At 38.8% G+C, this 25,010-nt stretch overlaps 1 protein-coding gene across 1 annotated transcript in view; it reads left to right on the top strand.

Moving 5' to 3' along the window:
* The window catches only part of LOC149447462 (synaptotagmin-1-like), a 348,270-nt gene that overhangs the window by 289,226 nt on the left and 34,034 nt on the right, over positions 1–25,010 (top strand). The window contains exons 5-6 of the mRNA XM_089652580.1: positions 7,633–7,800; positions 11,477–11,644. Of these exons, the coding sequence (XP_089508706.1) occupies positions 7,633–7,800; positions 11,477–11,644 (336 nt within the window). The remainder of the gene's footprint in view (positions 1–7,632; positions 7,801–11,476; positions 11,645–25,010) is intronic.

Raw genomic sequence — 25,010 nt, 5'->3', positions numbered from 1 at the left:
CCAATTAAGGCTGGGTTCACATATATGCGGTGCGGTATATCGCTTGTGATTCGCACAGGACCCGCACCGCATTCCAGTGCAAATCACATGCGAATTGCGTGTGGTGCGATTGGAGGTGCAGGATCCTTTTTTTGGTCTGCACTAGAATTGGATCGCATGGGTACTCACACCTATGGGATTCGATTATGCACATCGCACCATAGGTGGTAATGATACCCATTCTCTCTTTACTGTTACGATTCGTTTTTTGTTGGAGATGTACATCTTTTTTGTGCAGAATGGCTTCTCTGCTCCGATTCCAAGCCTTTTATTTACCATCCCTAATGACGGAATTTGGGTACCCCCTTGTCATAAATTTTCTACTTAGATCTACAGCCTCTTCCTGAAATTCTCTCGGAGCTGAACAGTTCCTACGAATCCTTAAAAACTGTCCTGTAGGGACACCTACAGGGAACTGTCCTGTAGGGATACCTCTAATTAGATGCCACGGATGGTGGCTGGTGGCATGGAGGAGGGTATTGCCAGGTATTAGCTACCTAAATGTTTTGGTGATCAACTTTGAATTGGATCTACAGATCAATAAGTCAAGGAACTCAATCTGATATGGGTCCACTTTATATGTAAGAAAGATGTTTTTTTTCATTCTGATTAAGTTCCGCAATAAACTCTTCCAACTGTTTTACTGACCCCCTCTACACCACCAGAACATCATCAATATACTGAACCCACAATAGCACATTCTCTCACATGCTATGTGTGAATAAACATCTTCCCTCTCCCACCATCCCTAATGCAAACATGCATAAGACAGGGCACATGCGGATCCCATCGCAACTCCTCTTTTTTGACTGAAATATTTTTTGTCAAAAATTAAAAAGTTGTTCGTAAGTACAAATTCTAGTAATGCAATAAGGAATTCATTGTGAGGGCCTGCTAATGGATGATGAATTTCAAGCCATTGGGTAACGTGTGTATCCCGATTGCATGAGGGATGAAGGAGTATAGGGACTCTATGTTTTACCAGTCAGGTACTGGCTGGTAACTGGAAAGTCAACCAGCCTGCACAAAATGTCTGTAGAGTCAAGAACAAAAGAGGGGAGTTCATTAACAAGATGTTTTATTCGTTGATCAACATATTTACCTATCCGTTCGAATGGGCTTCCTACCCCGGAGACAATGGGTCATCCCGGTAGCTTGTTGACATTTTTGTATACTTTGGGAGTGACATAAAATGTAGAAATATTATATTCGTCTACATAAAGATATAGATATTCGTTTTTAGTAAGTAGTCCTATGTCGTATGCCTTGTCAATCCAATAGTTAATTTAATTAACTAGCCCAGGGAAAGGATTATACCTACATTTTTCATAACAGGCTACATCCAAAAGTTGTCTGTAGACCTCATCTACATAATCTTTTTCCTGCCAGAGGACGACATTGCCCCCTGTATCACTAGGTTTAAAAATACATCCAGGTAGCTTACCAAGTTCCTTCAGGGTTGACCGTTCCCCCGGCGTCAAATTATCGTGAGCTGGTTCAATTAATTCCCAGTCAATGGAACGAATCTCCGCTGTGACTGATTCAGGAAACAGCTGGAGATATCTATTTGTGCCGAAGCTGAGATTTGTTTGCCAGGCCTGAAGGGGGTGGAGGGTCAATAAGGCCAGAGTCAATCCAAGTATTCCCTTCGATAAAGTTAATCATCTCTTCTCCGCTTAGGCCAGCCAAATTCCCAATGGATTGGCAGGTTTTTGCCGTGTTCATTTGCTTACCAAAAAACATTAATTTAAAGTTTACTCGTCTTAAAAAAAGACAGATATCCTTATAGATCTTAAATTTATTTCCCCTATGACACGGTGAAAAACCAAGGCCCTTACTAAGTAAAGATATATGATCAGATCTCAATGGGAAATCCGTCAAATTAATGACATTTAGGTTTCCTTTTTCCGATTCCAGGTACTCCTTTTGGTATCTTGGGAAGTACACGTTGGCGTCTTGGATTGGCTCTGATCCTTCCCTTCTGTAGTTCCATCCTTTTCTATATCTCTTCCCTTTTCTCCTCTTGTTACCTCCTGTTCCTCTCTGCTCACCCCTCCTGGGGATGTCCCTAAAAAAGAGACCAGTTTACTCTTGTTTTTGACTTCACTGACACCCCCTCTATCTTCACTTTGTTTCCTAAATCTACTCCTAGATTTACTTCTGCCTCTTCGTCCTTTCAAATAAAAAATCTTCCCTCTCTCAAAGTCAGACAGGCACCTTTGGAACTTTTTTTGTTTCACAGCTTTTTGTCCTTTTGGAAATCTTCTACTTCCTGTCCTTAGTCTGTCATTAAATGTACTAAGTTCCTCAAGATCTTGATACTCATCCACTAATTTAATACTATTTTGCAACTGCTCCTCTAGATCAGATAATTGAATCTTCTCCTCCTCTATAATAAGTTGCATGAAAAATAATCCATGTTTGACCGCCTCCTCTTTCCATATTTTTAACAAGAGGTCATTGTGTAGGTGTTCTGCAGGAATAACATGTTTGCGTAATCCACGTGGAATTAAATTGGATTCCACATGTGCCTCGAGGGAAATTATATTCCACTTCCTCTTGAGGTTGTCGGAGGAGTTTTGGGGGAGTTGGTGGGGGAGTGTGGGTAATGGGGGGAGGGGTCAGTTTGGAGGGGTTGTGCGAGTGCTGCAGTTACGCACCTCCCTTGGGTGCCATCTTGGGGGTGCTAACTTTGGGAGGTTCCCTCCTGTGTGGGAGGTGGATGGTTGTATGGTCAGGAGTGACTTCTGGGTCTTCCGTGCAATGTGTTTTTACTTTGTATGGTTCATTGACATTTAATAAATAACAGTTCACCTTTTAGGTATGCAGCCTACTTTCTTTTTCTTTTGGTTTTTCTCATATCTGTATCACCTTGTATATTACGGTAATACTTTATGGACAAGATATATTATACACCAAGCATATTTAACTGCTACCTGTTTATACATAGTAACATAGTTACAGTGCTGTGAAAAGTATTTGCCCCCTTCCTGATATTTTTTGTTTTTACAAATTTGTCACAAATTTTAGCTGTAAACAGCAAGCACATATGGGAAAAATAAAAACGCCCAATTTAAGAGCTTATTTTCCCAAGCTGAGAGCTGCTCTCCAAGACTTAGACTGGGAGGAAATATTGGCATCAATGAACACAACACAGAAATGGGAGTTCTTTAAAAAGACTGTATGTGAACACACTGCAAAATATATTCCCATGGGCAACAAGTTTAAAAGGCTAAAAATCAAACCTATGTGGCTTATGGCCAAAGTTAAAGAAGCTATAGATAATAAGAAAAGAGCTTTTATTAGATATAAAAATGAAGGAACGCTATCATCGTTTAAACATTACAAAGAATATAACAGAATATGCAAAATGGAAATAAAGGCGCAAAAATTGAAAACGAACGACAGATTGCAAAAGATAGCAGGACCAACCCCCAAAAATTCTTCAAATATATTAATAGTAAAAAGGTCCGGTCCGAGCATGTAGGCCCTTTACAAAATAATCTAGAGTAGGTGACTTGGGACAAAGAGAAGGCAAATTTATTAAATACCTTCTTCAGCTCTGTGTATACAAAGGAGCACGGGGGAGCTCTTGTCTATAATGGGCATGGTATTGACACAGCTCCAGATGATAAAGAATAAAGGTGAAAAAAGTACCAGATGGCATACACCCACGGGTCCTTAAAGCATTGAGCTCTGTCATTTTAAAGCCATTGTTTCTAATTTTTAGGGACTCTTTAATGATTGGCATAGTACCACTGGATTGGCGTAAGGCCAATGTAGTGCAAATATTTCAAAAGGGGTCAAAATATTTACCAAGTAATTATAGACCTGTTAGTTTAGCTTCTATAGTTGGGAAGATACTGGAGAATTTAATAAAAGACCACATAGATGAGTTCTTGCTGGAAAAAAATATTGAAAGCAACAGACAGCATGGATTCTTGAAAGACAAAAATTGTCAAACAAATCTGATTTCTTTTTATGAGGAGGTGAGCAAAACCTTGGACAGAGGGCTGGCTGTGGATGTGGTATACTCGGATTTTGCAAAAGCGTTTGACACAGTTCCCCACACGTGGCTAATGTGTAAGGTAAAGTCTACAGACTTGGAAAAATCTGTATGCAAATGGATAGAAAACTGTCTAAAAGAGTAGTGGGTAATGGGGCAGCACAGTGGCTAAATGGTTAGCACTTCTGCCTGGCAGTACTAGGGTCGTTGGTTCGAATCCCAGCCATGGCATCACCTGCCTGGAGTTTGCATGTTCTCCCTGTGCCTGTGTGGGTTTCCTCCAGGTACTCCGGTTTCCTCCCACACTCCAAAGACATGCTGGTAGGTTAAAGGCCCTAGTATGTGTATGTATGATTGTGAGTTAGGGACTTTAGATTACACCCCTTGAAGACTAGGGACTGATGTGAATGTACAATATATATATGTGTAAAGTGCTGCGTAAATTGACAGCGCTATATAAGTACCTGAAATAAATAAATAAATGATTCATACTCTGAATGGTCTAGGGTTGTCAGTGATGTACCCCAAGGTTCAGTGTTGGGACCCTTACTTTTTAATATATTTATAAACGATATAGGGTCTGGGATTGAAAATACCATTTCAGTCTTTGCAGATGACACCAAGCTGTGCAGTGGACTAATGTCCTAACAGAATGTCTCCAACTTACAAGCCGACCTCAATGCACTGTGTAATTGGGCAACTATGTGGCAAATGAGGTTTAATGTTGATAAATGTAAGGTGATGCACTTGGGGGCTAAGAATATGCATGCATCATACATACTAGGGGGGAATACAACTGGGGGAATCTACGGTGGAGAAGGATCTGGGAGTTCTGGTAGCTCACTAGCTTAATAATGGCAGCAATGCCAAGCTGTGGTTTCTAAAGCGAGCAAAATCCTCTCTTATATTAAGAGAGGTATAGACTCCAGAGAGATATCATATTACCCTGGTACAAATCATTAGTAACACCTCATCTGGAATATGCAGTTCAAGTTTGGAGACCAATTCACAAAAAGAACATTGGGGAACCGGAGAAAGTACAGAGAAGGGCAACCAAACTGAGAAGAGGCATGGAGGATCTTAGCTATGAGGAAAGATTAGAGGAACTGAATTTATTCTCTCTTGAGAAGAGGAGATTAAGGGGGGATATGATCAACATGTATAATACATCAGTGGTTCATATAGTGAACTCAGGGTAGGTTATTCACCCTGAGGTCATCACAGAAGACAAGGGGGGCACTCTTTACATCTCGAGGAAAAGAAATTTAATCTCCAAACACAGAAAGGTTTCTTCACAGTAAGAACTGTCAAAATGTGGACTAGACTCTCTCAAGAGTTGGTTCTGGCCAGCTCAGTGGATTGCTTTAAAAAAAGTCTGGATTGTTTCTTGGATACACAGAATATAACTGGATACTAACATTTATAGGGAAAGTTGATCCAGGGAATATCCGATTGCCTCTTGGGGGATCAGGAAGGAATTTTTTCCCCTGCAGGAGCAAATTGGATCATGCTTTGCTGAGTTTTTTTTGTCTTCCTTTGGATCAACTGTGGGTGTAGGATTATAACTTTTTTTTTTTTTTATGGGTGAACTGGATGGACTTTTGTCTTTTTTCAGTCAGACTAACTATGTAACCATGAATGCCACATATTTGACATTAGGCCTAGGCATGTTTTAGTGTACAACAGTAGACTGTGAATGGGCCTGGAGCATAACAGTGTAACTATCTTAAATTTTTTTTGTTAATGGTTGAACTGGATGACTTTTGTCTTTTTTCGGCCAGACTAATTATGTAACTATGTATAAATGATTCAGATCGTCAAACAAATGTTAATATCACACACAGTTAATCTGAGTAAATACAAAATGCAGTTTTTAACTTATGATTTCATTTAGTAAGGGAAAAAATCTGTCCAAACCTGCCTGGCCCTATGTGAAAAAGCAATTGCTTCCTAAACCTAATAACTGATTGTACGACCCTTGGTGGCAACAACTGCAATTAAGCATTTGCGACAACTGGCAATGAGTCTTTCACATTGCTGTGGAGGAATTTTGGTCCACTCTTCTTTGCAGAATTGTTTTAATTCAGCCACATTGGAGGCTTTTCGAGAAATGAATGGTGTGTTTAAAGTGGAGTTCCAGCTGAAAAAAAAATAAAAACTGTAGCTGCTGACTTTTAAAATACAGACACTTACCTGTTCCTCTGTAAAGTGGTGTCCTTACCAACGCTGGTTTCATCGTCTGTCTTCTCTCCCTGGTGCCGGCATCTTCAGTGTGGGCACCCGGCTGTGGCAGCTTGGAAGGGGAAAACACTTTTTCCATTCAGTTCAACCTGAGGGAGAGAGAGAGTGTGTGCGTGTGTGTCATGCACTACCAGTTTCCATATACTTGTATGTTGTGTTCTCTGAGAAACACATCTAATAGTAATATTAGCAGAAAGTGTAGATGAATTAAAAAAACTAACTGTGGATGAGAGTACTGCTCTAACAGTAAAGGACACATTTTAAGATTTCATCGCTTCTCATCCATATCAACAGATTTTTTTTACCTATATCTTGTCCCTGCTACTTTCTGTACTCAATTATAGTGTATCACTGCTACACAAAAAATTGCTACCTCTGAATAAACTACCTAATAAAGACTCTTTTTTTTTTTTTTTTTTTTTAGTGGAAACTAGCCATACTGAGTTGCTGCTCTATGTGAGCCAATGAATAATGGAAATGGAAAAGACATTATTACACATTACCTTTGTTTCACAATACCTTACCTACTAACCTGAAAAAAAAATATTATTATACAGGATTTATATGGCTGCAACAGTTTGCTCAGCGCTTTACAATATAAAGGGAGACAATACAGCAACAATACAGTTCAATTCAAAAGGGTTAGGAGGGCCCTGCTCCTTGGAGCTTACAATCATTACTGATTTCAAAAATCTTACTCTCATTGATCTCAGTGGGGTTCAGATTAGGGATTTGAGCTAGGGATACATTTGCTCTACCTGTGTTGAACCTTACCTGAGTATGTTTTGCTCATCCTTAGTTTTATGTTTAAATGTAAAAATTGTATTTGTCAGAGATTAATGGTCACTATCTGTGTGTAAGTTTTTAACACAGTATACATTGTCTAAACATGAGCTTTGGAGATGTTTGACAGATGATAGCTGTTGACATGGCAAAAAACTGTATGTGATGCCATGTGTGAAACTTTTTTTATGTACAGTATATGTTCAAATCAATTAAAAAAAATGTAAACAGAAAACTTGATTGTTGCCACACCTAGACACAGGCCTAGCATCCCAAATGCCTGTCCCTTTTAATAGGAACTTGACAGCAAGCTTCAGTTACCTGAAGGTGGACATGAGGGAATTACAGAAATACTGAAAACATACATTAATATATTCAGGATCTTTATGAATGGGGTAAATTAAAGTAGTACAGAACTAATAATGGACCAGCTAAGCAGACATCTAAATCAAAATTGTACAATTTATTTTTATGGTACTCATTTTTCCAGATCTCCATCTTGGTCTTTGTTATAATAGCTATAGCTAACATTTCTTCTGTTTTGTTTTTTTGTTTTTTTACAGTTGGTTGTGGGAATTATACAGGCTGCAGATCTTCCAGCTTTGGACATTGGTGGAACATCTGATCCTTATGTCAAAGTTTTTCTTCTCCCCGACAAAAAGAAGAAGTATGAAACAAAAGTACATCGTAAGACTCTCAACCCGACCTTTAATGAAACATTCACATTTAAGGTATTCTCTCAATCTGTCTCTCACTTTAGGACTATTATTCATAAAAGCATAGTCATAAACTGTTGAGTTGCTTAATGTTGTACATAGGGTGTGGATGTAGTTAAAGGGGCTGTAGTAAGGGCTGGATTTCTAACTAGGCCACATAGGCCTTGGCATAGGGCACCATGGCCACTTGGCACTAGTCTCAACGTGGAACTTATAAAGGGCTAAAGATTAACACACTGAGCATCTCACTGTCAAGAATCAGCTCTGTTACATAGTAGAAAAGGAAGTCAGATAACTGTTCCCCATACCCTAAAGTACATTGTAAGTGACTTCACTGTCACTCCAAAAGAGCAGCGAGTACGTGTAAATACTCTACTGCACAGTTTTTTTTTTTAATTTGTGGCTGTATTAGTAAGTTATTATGTCTGCAGACATGTTTCTGTTTTTGTCAGTGTAGTGCATTATTTTGCATCTGCGGGCATGATTCTGACTGCATCAGTGCAGTACTAACTGTGTCTATAGATGTTTCTTGTTGTGTCAGTACACAATGAAACAAATTACAGCGGCTCACTGAAAGGCAAAAAATAATTAAGCAGCATAGACTATAAACTAGTAAAGAACACCAGAGTACGCTGCCCTATGGAAAGATACTTTACATTTTTTGCTGCTACCATCATATCTCATACATTGGCAGCAGTACTGACATGTATAGAAGCCTGGAGCTGGTTTCCATCTTCTCAGTTGACCATTGGGGAAGTGATTCTTACATGAACCCCATCACTTCCAAGTGTGCAGTGACATAACCTCCTGCTCTCCCCCCCACCAAGGTTTGCATTCCGGGCTTACCTGCCTCCTGCTGGCTGCCCAGGATGTCAGTGACAAACCACAGTAATGTGACACCATCCAGGGAAAGGGTAGGGAAAGTGGAGAGACCCCAGCAGACATGTGTTCATTGATCTCCCCTAAATAGTATGAACCTAGAAGCAACAAGCTCTGATCACTTCCATGTTCAAAACTGTCCTTTAGCTTTAAAGGTAGAACTAGACTTAGCTTTATCTATATCAGTTGAATTAGATGGACTTTTTTTCAATCTGACTAAGTATGTAAAGGAGTTCAGAAGTGACATAAGAAGTCTAACCCCTGATGTCTCTTAGTAGAAAAAAAAGTTTTAAGCATGAAAAAAAAATTAAAAACTCCAACAAAAAACGTAAAAGCCCCCCACATCAATGTACACACCCATATGTATGCAAGGAGGATTGTGCAAAACATATTAGGGGCCATCATTTACAGTTAACTGCAAATTGATTAGCTGTAAAGGTCTTTAGAGTGTTACCTCTGCACAATTTGGGGTACTGTAGTTTTTTGCAGCTGCAGTTTTGAGAATTGACATGTTTGGTATCTATTTACTCAACACAACCTTATCTTTTATATTTTACCGAAACACAAGCATGTTATATTGTGCTTGTGTACACTACAATTAATTTGAATGTATTGTTTTAATGCAAATAAGAGTTTAATAGACAGTTGAGCCAACATCGTGTGACATAAAAATTGCAACTGCAACGCATTCTACAGGTTTTCTGCTTTCAGAAAATATATTACATTATTTAAATAATATATTTTTATATTTTTTTAATAATATTTTGAGTTTTAGGTAATATTTAGGCCTAAAAACAGCAAAAAAAAAAATCACAGTGGTCGTGGTACCAAATATATATGAGTGTGTTTACCTGCAATTTATAAAATGACTTTATGTACATCACAAGGCTGGCACACTCTGCTGATCTTCCATGTCCAGGCTCAAGCTTTTAAGTCTTCATGCACACAAAGCCAAAAAAAAACTCTTGATGATTGTAAATGTGTGTACCACATTTACATGAGTTTACCTGCGTCAAGTGTTTGGGCATTAATTAATTTAGTTGACCAGAAAAAATAATTTATTCTGGCCATCAAAGTAAATTAACACTCAAGCTCTAAATGCACCAAGTGTTTATGCGTGTTTTTACAGCCAAAACAGCCTCTGCTCCAGGACGCACTGGCAGTCGTTATTTTTTACTGCCTCTAAACTCTTCTGCCTCCAAACTCCTCTAAAATTGTATGTGTGCGTGGAGACATAGACTAACATGGAGGATATTTTAGAGGCAGTAAAAAAACAAAACAACGTCAGAAGCCCCTAGTAGCAGCTGCAAAATGTCCTGTGTGCATGAGGCCTAAACAGAGGCAGACTGATAACTCATGGGGCCCCCGGGCAATAGGGGATCATGGGGCCCCTGTGTCCTTGCCCACACTCAAAGCACACCCAAAAAAGCCTATAAAAAAGATGCCAGGGGCATTTCATGGGGCCCCCTACTGACCCTGGGCCCTCGGGCAGTGCCCGAGTACTCAAATGGTCAGTCCCCCCATCTGTGGTCATCTGTGAATATACCATATCTATACGAAAAACTTTGAGGGAATTAGGCACAGGAGTTTTCATACATTTTTCCTATCCAACAATAGGCCTCTGTATGAGATTATGAGGAGAGAACGTTGTGTAGTACTGTGAAATACATACGTTTCTTCCCATAATACAAAAATTCCTGTCACTATCAAAACCAAATAACCAAAATACATTTTTTACAAGCTGTTCTGCAGATTTTAACAGCAATGCATTTGTGTTTATCAGGTTGATTAATTCCAGAAATTGTATACATTTTAAACATAATTTATTTTCATTGCATGCATAAATTATATCCTACGTGATGGCAAAAATATTACTATAAATGCCTATCCTGATTAGTTAAAAAATATAAATATTAAACAACCTTGTGAAAAAACATATAACATTTTAAAAAATGTAGAATAGGCCTTGACTTATAGGGAATTACAATGTTGAGATATTGGAAAGAGAACAAATATGGTTTGGGGGAGACAGGGTAGATAGATGGAGAATTCGAGTTGACAGAGTTTCGCCTTATTTACTAAGTGAAACTATTTTTTTAAATATAATATTGAATCAACCCTTATACAACGGCTTTAGGCTGTCCTATTTAATGTTAAATTTCGGTAACCCAAAAACATTTTTCTTAATTTTGTTTTGCTTATGCAAGAGAAAAAATTGTAATTGTAAAGAAGAACAAGAAACAAGAAAGTTTTGTCATATGAGTTGATACCACAATGCAGATTATCAAGAAGAAATCAGTCATAGGTATTTGACTAGGATACTTTTTAGTCACTTTTTATTGGGTTGTATTTTATCAATGTAAAGAGAAGATCCTGCACCTTCTGTGCCTCCTTTGTGTTTTCTAACACATCACAAATTAGATATTTTATATATCAATAACATTATACAAGGAGAACATACATTTACAGATATTTAGAAGTTAGTTCTGTAATTAAAAAGCATTTATAACTACAATGGTTTTTCCTTTTATAAGTAATATTAGGAATGTGTGCAAGGACTGGTATGTGGACTAAAAATACAGTATGTATTCTATGTTTATACATACATGACTTAAATGTAACCTACGCCTTTTTTGTTTTGTCCTTTAAAGATCCTTTAGTCTGCACTGAGCACAAAAAATATATTTTAGTATATGGGCACAAATACTAGCTTTTGAAACTATTATATACACAAAGCAAATTACTAAAAATAAAATGTGTAGACCTTATTACAGATTTTCCAACTGTTCATGTGTTTCTTTCTTTTTTCCAGATCCCCTATGCAGAGCTGGGAGGGAAGACATTAGTGATGTCAGTATATGATTTTGACCGGTTTTCGAAACATGATGCCATTGGGGAAGTCCGTGTACACATGAACACTGTGGATCTGGCTCATGTAATTGAAGAGTGGCAGGACCTTCAATCAGCAGAAAAGGAAGAGGTAAGTCATATTACATCTACTTATTTAGGAACCAAGTGTAATACCCTTGGATTTGTAGTGAAAAAATGTATTCAAAATGAAACATTTCAGCATAAAATAATGTAAGTACTAAATACTAAAACATTTTAGTGGGGAGAACCTGCGAATAACAACTGTTGATGTTGTAGTGAATAACTGTTCCTACTGTTGAAGTTTTGATGGGTTTGCATTTGCTGATCCACTGGTATTTTTCCATGTTTAAAAGTTTGTTTAATTAAAACTAAAAGAAAAAACATTGTGTAACCCTCTGTTTCTCCAACAATACTAGACACCCACACAATGCATACTTTGAAGTGGCCCCTTAATGAGAAATGCACAATGGTTTTGGATCAGTTTGTGTATCCTTCAGCATTAGGTGTGAACTTTAATGGGGAAGGACTAAAAAAAATGTGGACGTCTTTATAAAAAAAACGCTGCTTCTGAACAGCAATGGGTTCTTCTGTACCACAATGGAACCAGTGGAGGCCTGTGAGTGGAGGCACTCAATACAATCATAAAAAAAACAGTGTCACAAATTTCAGTTCTGCCCCACAGAATTTTTGCTTCAAATTGCACAGAAGCCTTCATTGTGGAAATGCTTTTTATACTCCCTCATTTATCATTTTTGTTTCTCCACAATACACTTCAATGACTCTATGCTTTCTGTACTTTTGGCTTGTATGTGTTTGTCCATTGTAATTTATATTTTTATTCTCAAGAACTAAAAAAAGAATCTGAAAATAAAAACCCAACTAACCCAAAAACAAAACCTATTGAAAAAAAAATTACCACACTGTTTCTTAAAATGTATATCAGGGCAAACAAATGCAATACATACATACAGTATTTCTCATTTTTTCTCCCTTTAAAGACCCTGTGAGTACAGAAGAATGCCTGTTGATCTGCCAGAAGTGGTGTCAGTCGTGCTCTTGTGTCTTTTGTTAAATTACTCACACCATTTCCCTTAGTTATTCTTAACAAAGAGAATAATCACTGTGTAGCCACCAAATAACAGCTGGAAGGCTAATTAGATTAGTTGAGCTCTGAATCTCTGATATGTTCAACAGATAATGTTTGCAAATATCAAACATATATTACAAAACACTTTCAGTGGTATCTTTCACAAACCAAAAAGAAGCAAATAATAAAAATTAATTATTGGATTTAATATACTTTTAACAAAAGTCTGAATTGCAAGGATGTTCTCTCACCTCAGCCACACCAGGTCTCTTCTTCACTATAACAAAACTCTTAGTCATATTCACTCTTAGGCTACCGTGCGTTGTGGTGTTACGGATTGCTAAAAAATGGTCATGTGTGTTTTTTTTAGTCCATAGGGGTGCATTGGCAACCTATTCATAATGAATATATGTACAAATATACCAATGTAGCACTGCTCCCTTAGGAGTTTCTGGAGATTTGGGTCCCCCAATAGTCCTGCACAGCAAGGCAACATGCATTTCCTTCCAGCCATGCATTTCAAAGACAGTAAAGAGACCTTGAACTTGATTTTTGGATTTTATTAGGGGATTTGAACTTGGATGGGGATGAGGGATACATGGGATGCCCAAGGAACTGTTCAACTGAGGACAACTTCTTGAAACTATGTTCAAGTGCTCAGAAGGTTTTTTTCTTCTTGGGGAGCTATCCAGCCTCCCCTGGTGTAGGAATCCCTGGACAAAGGGATCTAGAGTCTGATACTTTAAAAGCACAGTCCAGCTGGGGCTAGTCAGGTTTCCCACCCAATGCCCTCTCCCCTATTCCCGTCCAGGGGGTGTAGAAGTACTCACTGTCCCTCTTCTGCAAGCTGCAGGTTGGTAGCTGCTTTCAGGTTTTCTGTTGGATTGACTCCGTCTTTAGCTCCACAGATGATCCTCGCTCAAGAGGCCAGTGAGGTACAGCTTTCCTCCTTTCAGCAACTCTCCTGAAGGCAGGCACCTTCCCTGGTCCTCCTCCTAGACTCCATGCTCCAGCTCCTGCTCTGACATCTTCCATCTGAACTCTCCTGCTACTGAGCAGGCTCAGCTATGCTTAAAAGCTGTCCCAACCTCTTGCCAAGCCTCCTGCGTGGGGATTGGTTGAGATCCTTTAGGCATACAGACCAGCCACTCCTCTCCCTCCGCCCACTGAGTGCTAGAAACTTCTCCAAGTCTCTAGATCAGAGAGAGGTTTCAGAGAGCTGATCTGCAGAGTCTCTCAGCCCTGACCAAATTTGACTCTCTGACTATTGCACCAGGCTGCTATTCAGCCTCTGACTAAAAAAAATATTACATAGCTCCCCCCTAGCTTTCCTAGGAAGGTGCTGCACAAATAAATATAAACTACAAATAGAAAGAAATTCATACTGTGAGTCTACTGGTCTTGAGTTTTGTCAATCTCGCATGGAGAAAAAAAATATAATAGTAGTTACACTCACAAGACTTCCATATAAATTAGGTTTACCGTGGTCACTAAGGTCAGAAACATTTCAAGTACACTTCAGGTATTGAAAGTCACACTCAGGCACACAAAGGATCCCCAGCTATAAAGTCCTCTACCAATTGTCCAGAAGCATTAAATGGAAAAAACATTAATTGTTAGAAAAGGTGTTTATCACAGGGATACATAAAATGAATCATATAATTCAGCTGCTGGATGGCGCACAATGTCCACTTTTGGGTCCAAAGGATGTATATTTATGTAGTATATTTATTGTTTGCTTTGTGCTTCTGACTGCCACACTTCTTGATGATTTTTAGAGGACACTTTTGCAGTCTGGGATCCCTTGTGTACCTGAGGGTCACTTTCAATACCTGAAGTGTGTCTGAAGTGCTTTTTCCCTTGGTTACCATGATAAGCCGAATTTATAATAAAGTCCTGTGGATGCAACTATTTTCTCCAAGTGGTTAGGCTTACTGCACTAATGAGTGCCCAACAGATAAAGAGATTGGCCATAAAAAGTGCCACATCCCAAAACTGAGACTTACAAAGTAAGTACAGTAGCTAACATGATTTTTGAGGCACAGCTTGAAACATCTATTAAAATCATGATTGTATTTTACACAATGATTATAATACAAATTACTCAACAGAATACAACATTTGTGTGCCTAATATTTTATATATTTTTTTGCAATTATAATAAATGGGCTGCCTTAGCACAACACGTTATCACGCAGGGTAGGTGCAGTGCGGCAGCACTCCACAATGGAGTGTGATTCAGCTCTAAAGTGAAACTAAACGGCATTGGGTCAGTTTTATTTTAATACATTTTTAAATTGATAGGTTTTTAAACAGATATGTTATGTAATCTGTGGGTTAGCAAAAATACAGTAAAGTAGCAATGATCTTCTTTCAGACAGAAATAGATATACTTTGCTGTCCTAGGGGAGCCCATCCACGATTCCAGATTGAGCGCAGTGCCACTGCAGCCACGCCATACTTGAATATGTGCACATTTACAATAAGAAAAGGATCCACACATGATCCTAACCAAGTTATCAGCATCTTTACTGAAATTAAAACATGTATCTCTCATCCATTGATGGAGACAAGAATTTAGTCATTCCTAGAAATGTATTTATTTATTTTAAGCACTTATATAGCACCATCAATTTACGCAGTGCTTTTTACATATATATTGTACATTCACATCAGTCCCTAACCCTTAAGGGGTGTACAATGTAAGGTCCCTAACTCACATTCATGCATACACATACTAGGACCAATTTAGACAGGAGCCAATTCACCTACCAACAAGTCTTTGGAGTGTGGGAGGAAACCCATGCAGGCACAGAGATAACATGCAAACTCCAGGCAGATGGTGCCCTGGCTGGCATTTTAACCAACGACCCTAGTACTGCCATGTGGAAATGCTAACCATTTAGCCACTGTGCTGCCCACCATTTAGTCACTGTGCTGCCCACCATTTATTCACTGTGCTTCCCACCATTTAGCCTTTGTGCTGCCCACTGTTTGGGCTATATGTTGCTGCCTACAGCGAAACAAAAATGAAGATCAGCCCCTGCCCCTGCCCCTGCATGCCACACTTTTCAGATATTTATTTGTAAAAAATTTTGAAAACCATTTATCATTTTCCTTCCACTTCACAATTACGTGCCACTTTGTGTTGGTCTAACACAAAATCCCGATAAAATACACTTATGTCTTTGGTTGTAACATGACAATATGTAGACAATTTCATGGGGTATGAATATTTTTTCACCCCTTGAATAACACCCTTAAATGGTGTTATTTTAAAAAAAAATGGAGACCCTGTATGGGATGGTAAAGATCCCTTTACTAATCCACCGGGCAAAGAGTAGCAGTTTCACCAGGCAAAGTTTCATATAAACTGCTCACATTCAAGCCACCTTTAGTAAATACTGGTGGTGACAGTAAAATATTGTTAACCTGCTGTTGTAATGAAGTTTTGTTGCTCTGAGCTTGGGAATAGAATAATTTTCTACAAATCTAAGGCTGGGGTTATGACAAGAGTGGGAAGGGACATGGCAAAGGTGACAAGGTAGATAAAAAAAGAGTTGACATGTAAGGTCGTCTGTGCGAGACTATATATTTGCTGTATACTGTTTAAACCTTTACTAATAGTTCACTGTATCTTAATGTGAAACTTTTAAACGCTTGCCCTGAAAACAGAATCAGTCATCCAAATAACAAGCCACCTCTAAATAACATATTAAATTACATAACAGAAAAAGCTATGGCCTTTTCTTCACCTGCTGTATAAATAGGCTCTGGTGCATGCTGGCACACAACATTTTTCATTTACAGGATCCACAGTGAGTAATGATTCCTTATTTACCTATAAATTAATAGGCTCCCTATGGAGTTTGCTTTCTGTATTTTTCCCCTGCTGTGGCATTAGGTTTTCCCATATTTATTCACTGTGTTATGAGTAACTTTAGACTTAATCACCAATTATGCAATGCCAGGTGATTTTCATAGCTTCCTCACATGTATTTCAGGGAATTATAATTTTAAACTGCTAGGGAACCATACGCTTTCCCCAAACTAATCTTGCATAATAAAAAAAATACATTTACTATACCATAATCTGGCTAATGTGCATTTGTTTCGTCAAATAGAATAAACAGAATATAAATAGTCAATGTTATCATTTTATGTAAGAAAAATAAATCGTATAAAAATGGTTCAGTCCCATGTGAAATACTCTTTTAAATTTAATTTAGGTAGGTGTTAGTTACTGATCTGTATGTCAGAACCAGACTTTACAGTGGTGGTGAAAAGAAGATATGCCTAGAGGAAGCTTAGAGCTCTACCTGCTGGCTGGAGACAGTAAATGTTAAGTATTTACATGCAATATTTTCTATACTAAAAAGAATATATTTTTAGACATTTGTCCTGCACATAGTAATGAAAATATATCCAAAAACACTGTACATTCCTTTTTAAAAAATGTACTTTACAATATTGTCGAAAACAGATGGAGGAGTGAGATGAAGACAGAAATGTGGATTTCTGACAGTGAGTCTTGACTTGCATACCTGTAAAGCCCAATTCTGAGAAAATTAAATGTTCCCCCTTCCAGTGGGGCTGTGTCCGGATTGTGTCGGGGGGGGGGGGGGGAGGAGGGTAGAAAATTTCCCAGGCCCAACATCAGTGAGAAAAAAAATTGCCACAGGGTTGGTAATCAGTTACACAGTGCTTGTAGTCAGTAGGAGGGCGAACAGTGGCCCATCATATTATTATTGGGAGGAACAATACTCCATCATTGTTATCAGTGTAAGAAATAGTGTCCCATCATTGGTGTCAGTGTGAGGAATAGTGCCCCATCATTGGTATCAGTAGTAGGAGTGGTGCTCCATCACTGGTGTCAGTGGGAGGAATAGTCCCCCATTATTAATGTCAGTGGAAGGAATAGTGCATCATATCAGGGGGAGCAAAGGGATACATCTGGGCTTGGACCACAGTTTGCAGACCACTTGTTTAGAGGATAGTACCCAATTTTCTTCTCCTCTAGTAAACGGTGCTCCCTTATGCTCCAGAGGTGGATTGTCCCTCGGTGTCCTCACATCCAATACAGGGTTATATATTGGTCTTGATGACATCAGAGGGCATCCAACTGCCAGACTACGAGGGGAAAGAGTTTGTAGGGAGCAGTTTAGCGGTGCAGAGGTGCCTGAGGGAGAAAAGAATCAGGTAAGTAAGACTGCTTTACCTGGTCCCCTAGCCATAAATGAGCAGTTAACCAATGCAGTGTGAGCACAGCCCAAACAGGACCAGTGTCAACTATATAAGCCCTATGACCCAATCTGCTTAGCCATTCTCATATGCTGTCGTAGGTAGGCACCAGTAAAGAAAATGATGGTAGGTAATGAAACAATTTTCCATTATGTTGGCACCTTCATGGCAAAATCAAAAATAAATAGATAACAGAGGAAGGACTTGCTGCAAGATATTTTAATAAAACACAAAAAAACAAATAAAATTATAACTTTACTTCCAAAGTTGACAGGAACATAAAACAGCTTTTATTATCCAACCAACTTTGAGATGAGGCTTCCTTCCCTTTCCTTATGCCAATAGATATGTTGAATACCTTCTCTGATGCCCTGAGCAGCCTAGTGGCAGGAAGATACGCTATCAGAGTCCTAGAAATGTCTGAAGACTGGAGACAGGAATTATTTGTATTGGCTCTAAAGGTTATCCACTCTTGATATGAAAGGAAGATGCAGTTTGTGGAATAAAATGATGGATACGTTGGATAACCACTGTTTCTTTAAGGTGTTTAAGGCCTCTTCACATCACATTGCTTGAAGTTCTGAGATCCGTCTTGTGATGTGATAGCAAAAGGTCCCATTGTGAACAGTCAAAAGACTGAGAGATGGGATTAGAGTGAAAATACTGAGGACTAAAAAAGGATACCATTGAAGGAAAAATTATTTTTTAAAAGTTATGATTTTCATGATCACTTTTAGAAACTGTTCTACCAGCGGTTTTGGTGAACTAATGGACGCCATTTTGTACAGAAATTATGGAAATTTCTACACTTAGAGTACTAAAATGCAGGCCCAGATCTAATATAGTCTTGACAAAGGATAGAATGTTGTATACCTGAAGAGGTTTAAATAACTTCTTTTAAGACAACACATCCTTCTTATATGTGATGGTAAGTTACAAGGAGTATGGGATTTTTTTAATCATACCTACCTAGGTGGATACAGCATTGGTCCGATGCTGCTTCTGTCACCTGCTGGCACTGAGGCTGAGAACTGAGCAATCAGCAGTGTTCTGAGCAGACAGCGGTGATAGTTAGTCATCTCTCTCTGCTCAGCCTTCACCCCCAGTACTCACTGGAGTTCTAGGCTGTGAAGTTAGTTAGTACCACTCTGACTACGCCATGATATGCACTTTTGTGGAAAATCGAGTGATCAGTCGTCCGATTTTCTCTGAGTTTATACTAGGCTTAAAACATCCTCTCCTCATCTGCTAGATTGGTAATCATATAAGTTTGATTATCAACAGCTGCCACAGTATTTCTTTCTGGGCATGCTTGTTGTGCACCTAATAATATTTTTTTTAATATTATTTAAAGAAAATGGCGCCCAGAAAAAAAATATTGATAGAAGTTTTTCAAAATATTTTTTTATTTCACAAAGTGATACCTTTTTTAAATTATCTTTCGTTTTTAAAGATGCAAGGTTTCTGGATGACCTGGATCCCTTCATCAGGCTTTATGCTTTTCTGAAAAATGGCTAGAGAGTTAAAGTGGAATTAAACTCCTTTTTGCATATTTTACTTACAGGTAAGCCATTAATAAGGCTTACCTGTAGGCACTGTAAATATTTACTCTAGAAGCACCAGTGATGTCACTGGACTCAATGGACAGCGTGCTGATTGGCCAGATTGGTGTGCTGGCCAATTAGATGGCTGCAGCTAGCACACCCGGAAGGAAGGCTAGGCAAAGATGGAAGCCTCGAGGATCGGTGACAGCGCTCCGCTGGAAAACTTAATTTTCAGGTAAATCATTCATAATGTGCTAGTATGCGATGCGATGTGGGGATGAGGGAATTGAGTCTTTTTTTTTTTTGTTCAGCCCGCTGGTTGAATGAAAAAAAAAAATGTTTAAAAGCATTTTCCATACAACACAGAGTACCTTGTGACCAAGAGTCCATACTGAATTTATTGTGCACAGGTGCTTAGAGTTAAAAAAGGTCTCTTAAGAGCATTATAATAACATAATTATTTCTCCAGGGAGTGAAAAACATAGCTTGCATCAGCTTTTTGTCTCCTGTTGCTGTTTTACGCAGGCAGATTATTTTAGAACCTTACAAATGAGTACGTTGTTCAACAAATGTCCATCGATCTAGTGACATTTAAAAATAAAACTTGTTCTACCAGTTGTTCTTCTGCAAGCCTAATTATATTTGAAACATTGATCTCTACTATTTTATTGTTTATAATGACAATGTAGTAGGTTTAAACATTTAAACAAGATTAGCAGGAGGAAAAGCCCCAAGCATTCAAACCAAACTCCAGGCAGATAGAACACACAACACATAGATAGAAGGACAGCATTCATTAAAACATCCTTAAATTAATTCTTTTAAAATGCAGTCACTGACCTGGCATCAGCCTCTTGTAATCCCCTACATAGCAGCCCACAGATGGGTGAGGGACAAGCAGCACTAGCAGACAGTTATGGTGTAGTGCTTCTGTGCTACCAAGCAGCATGCTGATAGAAAGAGAGAGCAGACTGATAGAGATGAGCTCATCAAGGAGCCACTTCTCTTTTCAGTGTCCAGTCTCAGGCTAGAGGCAGGAACAATATCTAATAGTTTAACCGTACTGCCGTAAAAAAAAGATAAGGCTGCGTTAATAGCACTGGATGGACAGAAAGAGAAATCCTTTGGCAGATAAAAAGCTTCCATTTATGTGTTTTATCTGTGGATTAAACCGGTAGTAAACCACAGCAGTTAAACAAAAAAAATCCCCTGCAAGGCAATGTCATAATGTGCTACTATGCATTGCATACTAGCACATTATGAAATAACGCTGACAGGGCTTCCATCTTCAGCCAGTCTTCCTTTTTGGTGGGCAGCTTGAATGGCCGAGCAGTGATGACGTCACTCCCATGCACATGTCATTCCTTCATAGCGCATGTGCCTTTGACATCACTGGCTGCCAAGAATGAATATCTCCTAAACAGTGCACATTTAGGAGATATTCATTTTACATACAGGTAAGCTGTATTAAGAATAACAAAGTGGACTTTACTACCACTTTAACTGTTTGCCTGGAGATCAACTCTAAACCAATACCATATTAATCTGAGTTTGTCAGTTTTTATTTTTAAAGTTTGTGCTGTACAACTAGGAGGCTATAGGTTGAAATACTTTTTTTTAGCTACAAACAGGTTCCCTGTAGAACTGCCCACCCCTAAGGCCAGTAAATAGACACACCTCTCAGAAGTTTCAGGGGCTAAACAATTTACTGTAGAACAAATAGCTGCACAGCTTGATTAGTGACAGTCAAAAGGCAAAACCATTAAAGCTGAGCCCCCTTGCTGGAGGGTTTCATCATTTTTGACCCTTAACTGCTTTACTACCACTGAACATCTTTCAATGGCGAAATAGTGGATGGTTATTTACCAGGTGACGATGGTTGGGTGACTGTTGCACAGTTAAAGCTGATCTCTACATTTTCTGTTACCCTACCAAGTTGGCCCAGCACCAAACTATTTTCTACACTAACAGATGTGCCCGCTGGACATACTGTATAAACTGTATGTAGCTGAAGCTACATACAGTATATAGCACTGTGTTCTGGTAGTGGGGTGGGAATTTCTTATCCCACACCTGGAACAAAATTAGCTTTTATGTCTCTGAACCAAGCATGTATACAGAGCTGATCTGAGCGGCTCTGTACCTTCTGATCACTGTGACTGATCATAGAAAGAACATTCACAGTGATCACTTGATGTAAACAGTGTATGTGTATGGTCTCATGCACGTTTTGCCATTCCTCTAAGATGCCTTTCCTCCTGGCAGCAGTGTTTTGGTAGAAAAAATGCTTGACATTTGTAAATGCTTGTAACGTGTTTAGGCATGTCAAGCGCTTGAACGTTAATTTATTTCATTAGTGAGAATAATCATTTATTCTGGCCTCTGAAATGAATTAATGCTCAAGCGTTAAATGCGCATAGCATACATGTGTCAAGTGCTTTTTCTGCCAAAATGGTGCTGCTCCTGATGCGCTGGCAGTGGGTTTTTTCTGCCTCTAAATGTCCCTACCTCTAAACTCCTCTAAACGCCTATGTGTGCATAGACACATAGACTAACATGAATGGGCGTTTAAAGGGTGAAAACAAAACGCCAGATGCCCCTAAGAGCAATGCTAAAATTGTCCAGTGTGCATGATGCCAACATGTGTGAGCCCTTACCTTCCTCTCATACTGGAGGAATGGGAGGAAACAGGAACTAATTAATGAATAAGCCAATCAGTAAATCCTGAACACTGTACAATCAGTACAGCAGCAAATTCAACCCCTCCTGTCCTATATAGCTTTCCAGATTACCTGTACATTAGGCCATGTACAGTTGCAAGAAAAAGTATGTGAACCCCTTGGGACTACGTGGAGTGTTGCATGAATTGGGCATAAAATGTGCTCTGAACACAGTCTGTTGAACATAATACTACACAAACATTAGATGTTGCCATGGTTTAATTGCACATAACATGTAAACATTCACAGTGCAGGGAGGAAAAAGTATGTGAACCTTTGGACTTAATAACTGGTTGACCCTCCTTTGGCAGCAATAACCTCAACCAAACGTTTCCTGTAGTTGCAGATCAGACCTGCACAACGATCTGGAGTAATTTTGGACCACTCCTCTTCACAAAACTGTTTCAGTGTAGCAATATTCTTGGGATGTCTGGTGTGAATCGCTCTCTTAAGGTCATGCCACAGCTTTTCAATTGGGTTGAGGTCAGGACTCTGCCTGGGCCACTCCAGAAGACGTATTCTGTGCTGTTACAGCCATTGTTTTGTTGAATTACTTGTATGCTTTGGGTCATTGTCCTGTTGCATCACCCATCCTCTGCGGAGCTTCAGTTGGCAGACAGATGGTCGTACGTTTTCCTGCAAAATGTCTTGATAAACGCTGGAATTCATTTTCCCATCAATGACAACACTCCGTCCAGGCCCTGAGGCAGTAAAGAAGCCCCAAACCATGATGCTCCCTCCGCCATGTTTTACAGTGGGGATGAGGTTTTGATGTTGGTGTGCTGTGCCTTTTTTTCTCCACACATAGTGTTGTGTGTTCTTCCCAAACAACTCAATCTTGGTTTCATCTGTCCACAGTATATTTTGCCAGTAGTGCTGTGGAACATCCAGGTGCTCTTTTGCAAACTTCAAACGTGCTGCAATATTCTTTTTGGACAGCAATGGCTTCCTCCGTGGTGTCCTCCCATGTACTCCATTCTTGTTTAATGTTTTCCTTATTGTAGATGTGTCAACAAAAATGATAGCATGTGCCAGAGATTTCTGTAGGTCTTTAGCTGACACTCTGGGATTCTTCTTTACCTCATGCAGCATTCTGCGCTGTGCTCTTGCAGTCATTTTTACAGGACGACCACGCCTAGGGAGAGTAGCAACAGTGCTAAACTTTCTCAATTTGTAGACAGTCTGTCTTACCATGGACACATGAACATCAAGGCTTTTGGAGATACTTTTGTAACCCTTTCCAGCTTAATGCAAGTCAACAATTCTTGATCGTAGGTATTCTGAGAGCTCTTTTCTGCGAGGCATGGTTCACATCAGACAGTGCTTCTTGAAACCAGTAAACCCAAAACAGGTGTGTGTTTTTTAAGGACAAGACAGCTTTCAGCAACACATCCAATATCATCACACTGATTGGAGTCAAGGTTGGCTCACTCCTGGCTCCAATTAGCTCTGGGAGAAGTCATTAAGCTAGGGCCTCACATACTTTTTCCTCCCTGCACTGTGAATGTTTACATGTTATGTGCAATTAAACCATGGCAACATCTAATGTTTGTGTAGTATTATGTTCAGCAGACTGTGTTCTTCTATTTTTGTGACTTAGATGACGTTCAGAGCACATTTTATGCCCAATTCATGCAAAACTCTACGTAATCCCAAGGGGTTCACATACTTTTTCTTGCAACTGTATGAAGGAAGATTATGAATCATAATTGTGACGTTTTAAAAGTATTTAGATGTATATCTATGTAATGCGAAAGATTACAAATCAATGAGTTTATATCCCAGATAATCTGTTCTCAGGGGGCAAGATAAGGGTTTTGTGGATCATAGGTAAATAGTAATAATAAGCAATATTAGGATTTGATATTTCAATTAAATCACATTCATCTTTAGTGATTTATATTATTAGTATATGCTTATCTAATTAACATTATACAATTTTTGCATCAATACATTTTTATTGAAAGTATAACATTTTAACATGGATACAGGAAATTACAAAATGGGCAATATTTGGTCTTATTTGAGCACATAATGTGTTACCATAGTAACAGTACTAGACTGGGTTGTAAGAAAAAAATAACATAACATACATGTATAAGTAAATTATCATACCAGGTAGCCCTGAGGGGTGATACATTATATACATACATTGTAAAACGCAATAATAAAGGATTATTAGCAACATAGAATAATGTTCATCAGTTGTTATGATGTCCATTGGATCCAAGAGCTCCAAGTTAGTTTGAATTTGGGGTGGGAGCCAGTTCTAAAAACGAGCTTTTTCATATTTGTAGGCAAGTTTTATGAGAGCTATAAGCTTAGAGAAATTGGGTGCCATGTTGGTTTTCCATAGTTTAGTAAGAAGTGACTTAGCAGCCAAGAGGATGATTACTATCATATTGCGTAATTCCATGGGGAACTTCTCAATACTTAAATGCAGTATAGCTAGTGCTGTGCCTGGTCTAATAAGTACCCCAGTGATTTGGGATAGGAGTTTAAAAGTATTATTCCAATAGCTTGTTAGGTTTCTGCATGTCCAAAAGATGTGGAGGAGGGTACACGTATGCCCACATCTTTTCCAGCATAAGGGGTTAGTAGATGAGAATGTAGATGGTGTTAGTAGATGGTCGTAATGGTGTTAGATACCAACAAGCAATCATTTTATGAAAAAGTTCCCAGTGGATAATTTAGTGAGTTACACTCTGGAAGTGTCAGATTGCTATTGATTATCAGTATAAAATTGATGGAAGAGGGAGTAGAATTCAAAGCCATGATTGCTGATGGTATAGTACCAGAAAACCCAAATTTCAGTTGTATTCAAACATGCTTAAAAAATTAAAGGAACACTTTGAAAACACATCCGATGTCAATGGGGAAAAA

Source organism: Staurois parvus, unplaced genomic scaffold (genome assembly GCF_062004578.1).
Source record: "Staurois parvus isolate SC_StPar_1 unplaced genomic scaffold, SC_StPar_1.0 ptg000686l, whole genome shotgun sequence".
NCBI classification, from domain to species: domain Eukaryota; kingdom Metazoa; phylum Chordata; class Amphibia; order Anura; family Ranidae; genus Staurois; species Staurois parvus.
The sequence above is the reverse complement of the archived record's forward strand: the minus strand, read 5'-3'. Positions and strand labels throughout refer to the sequence as shown.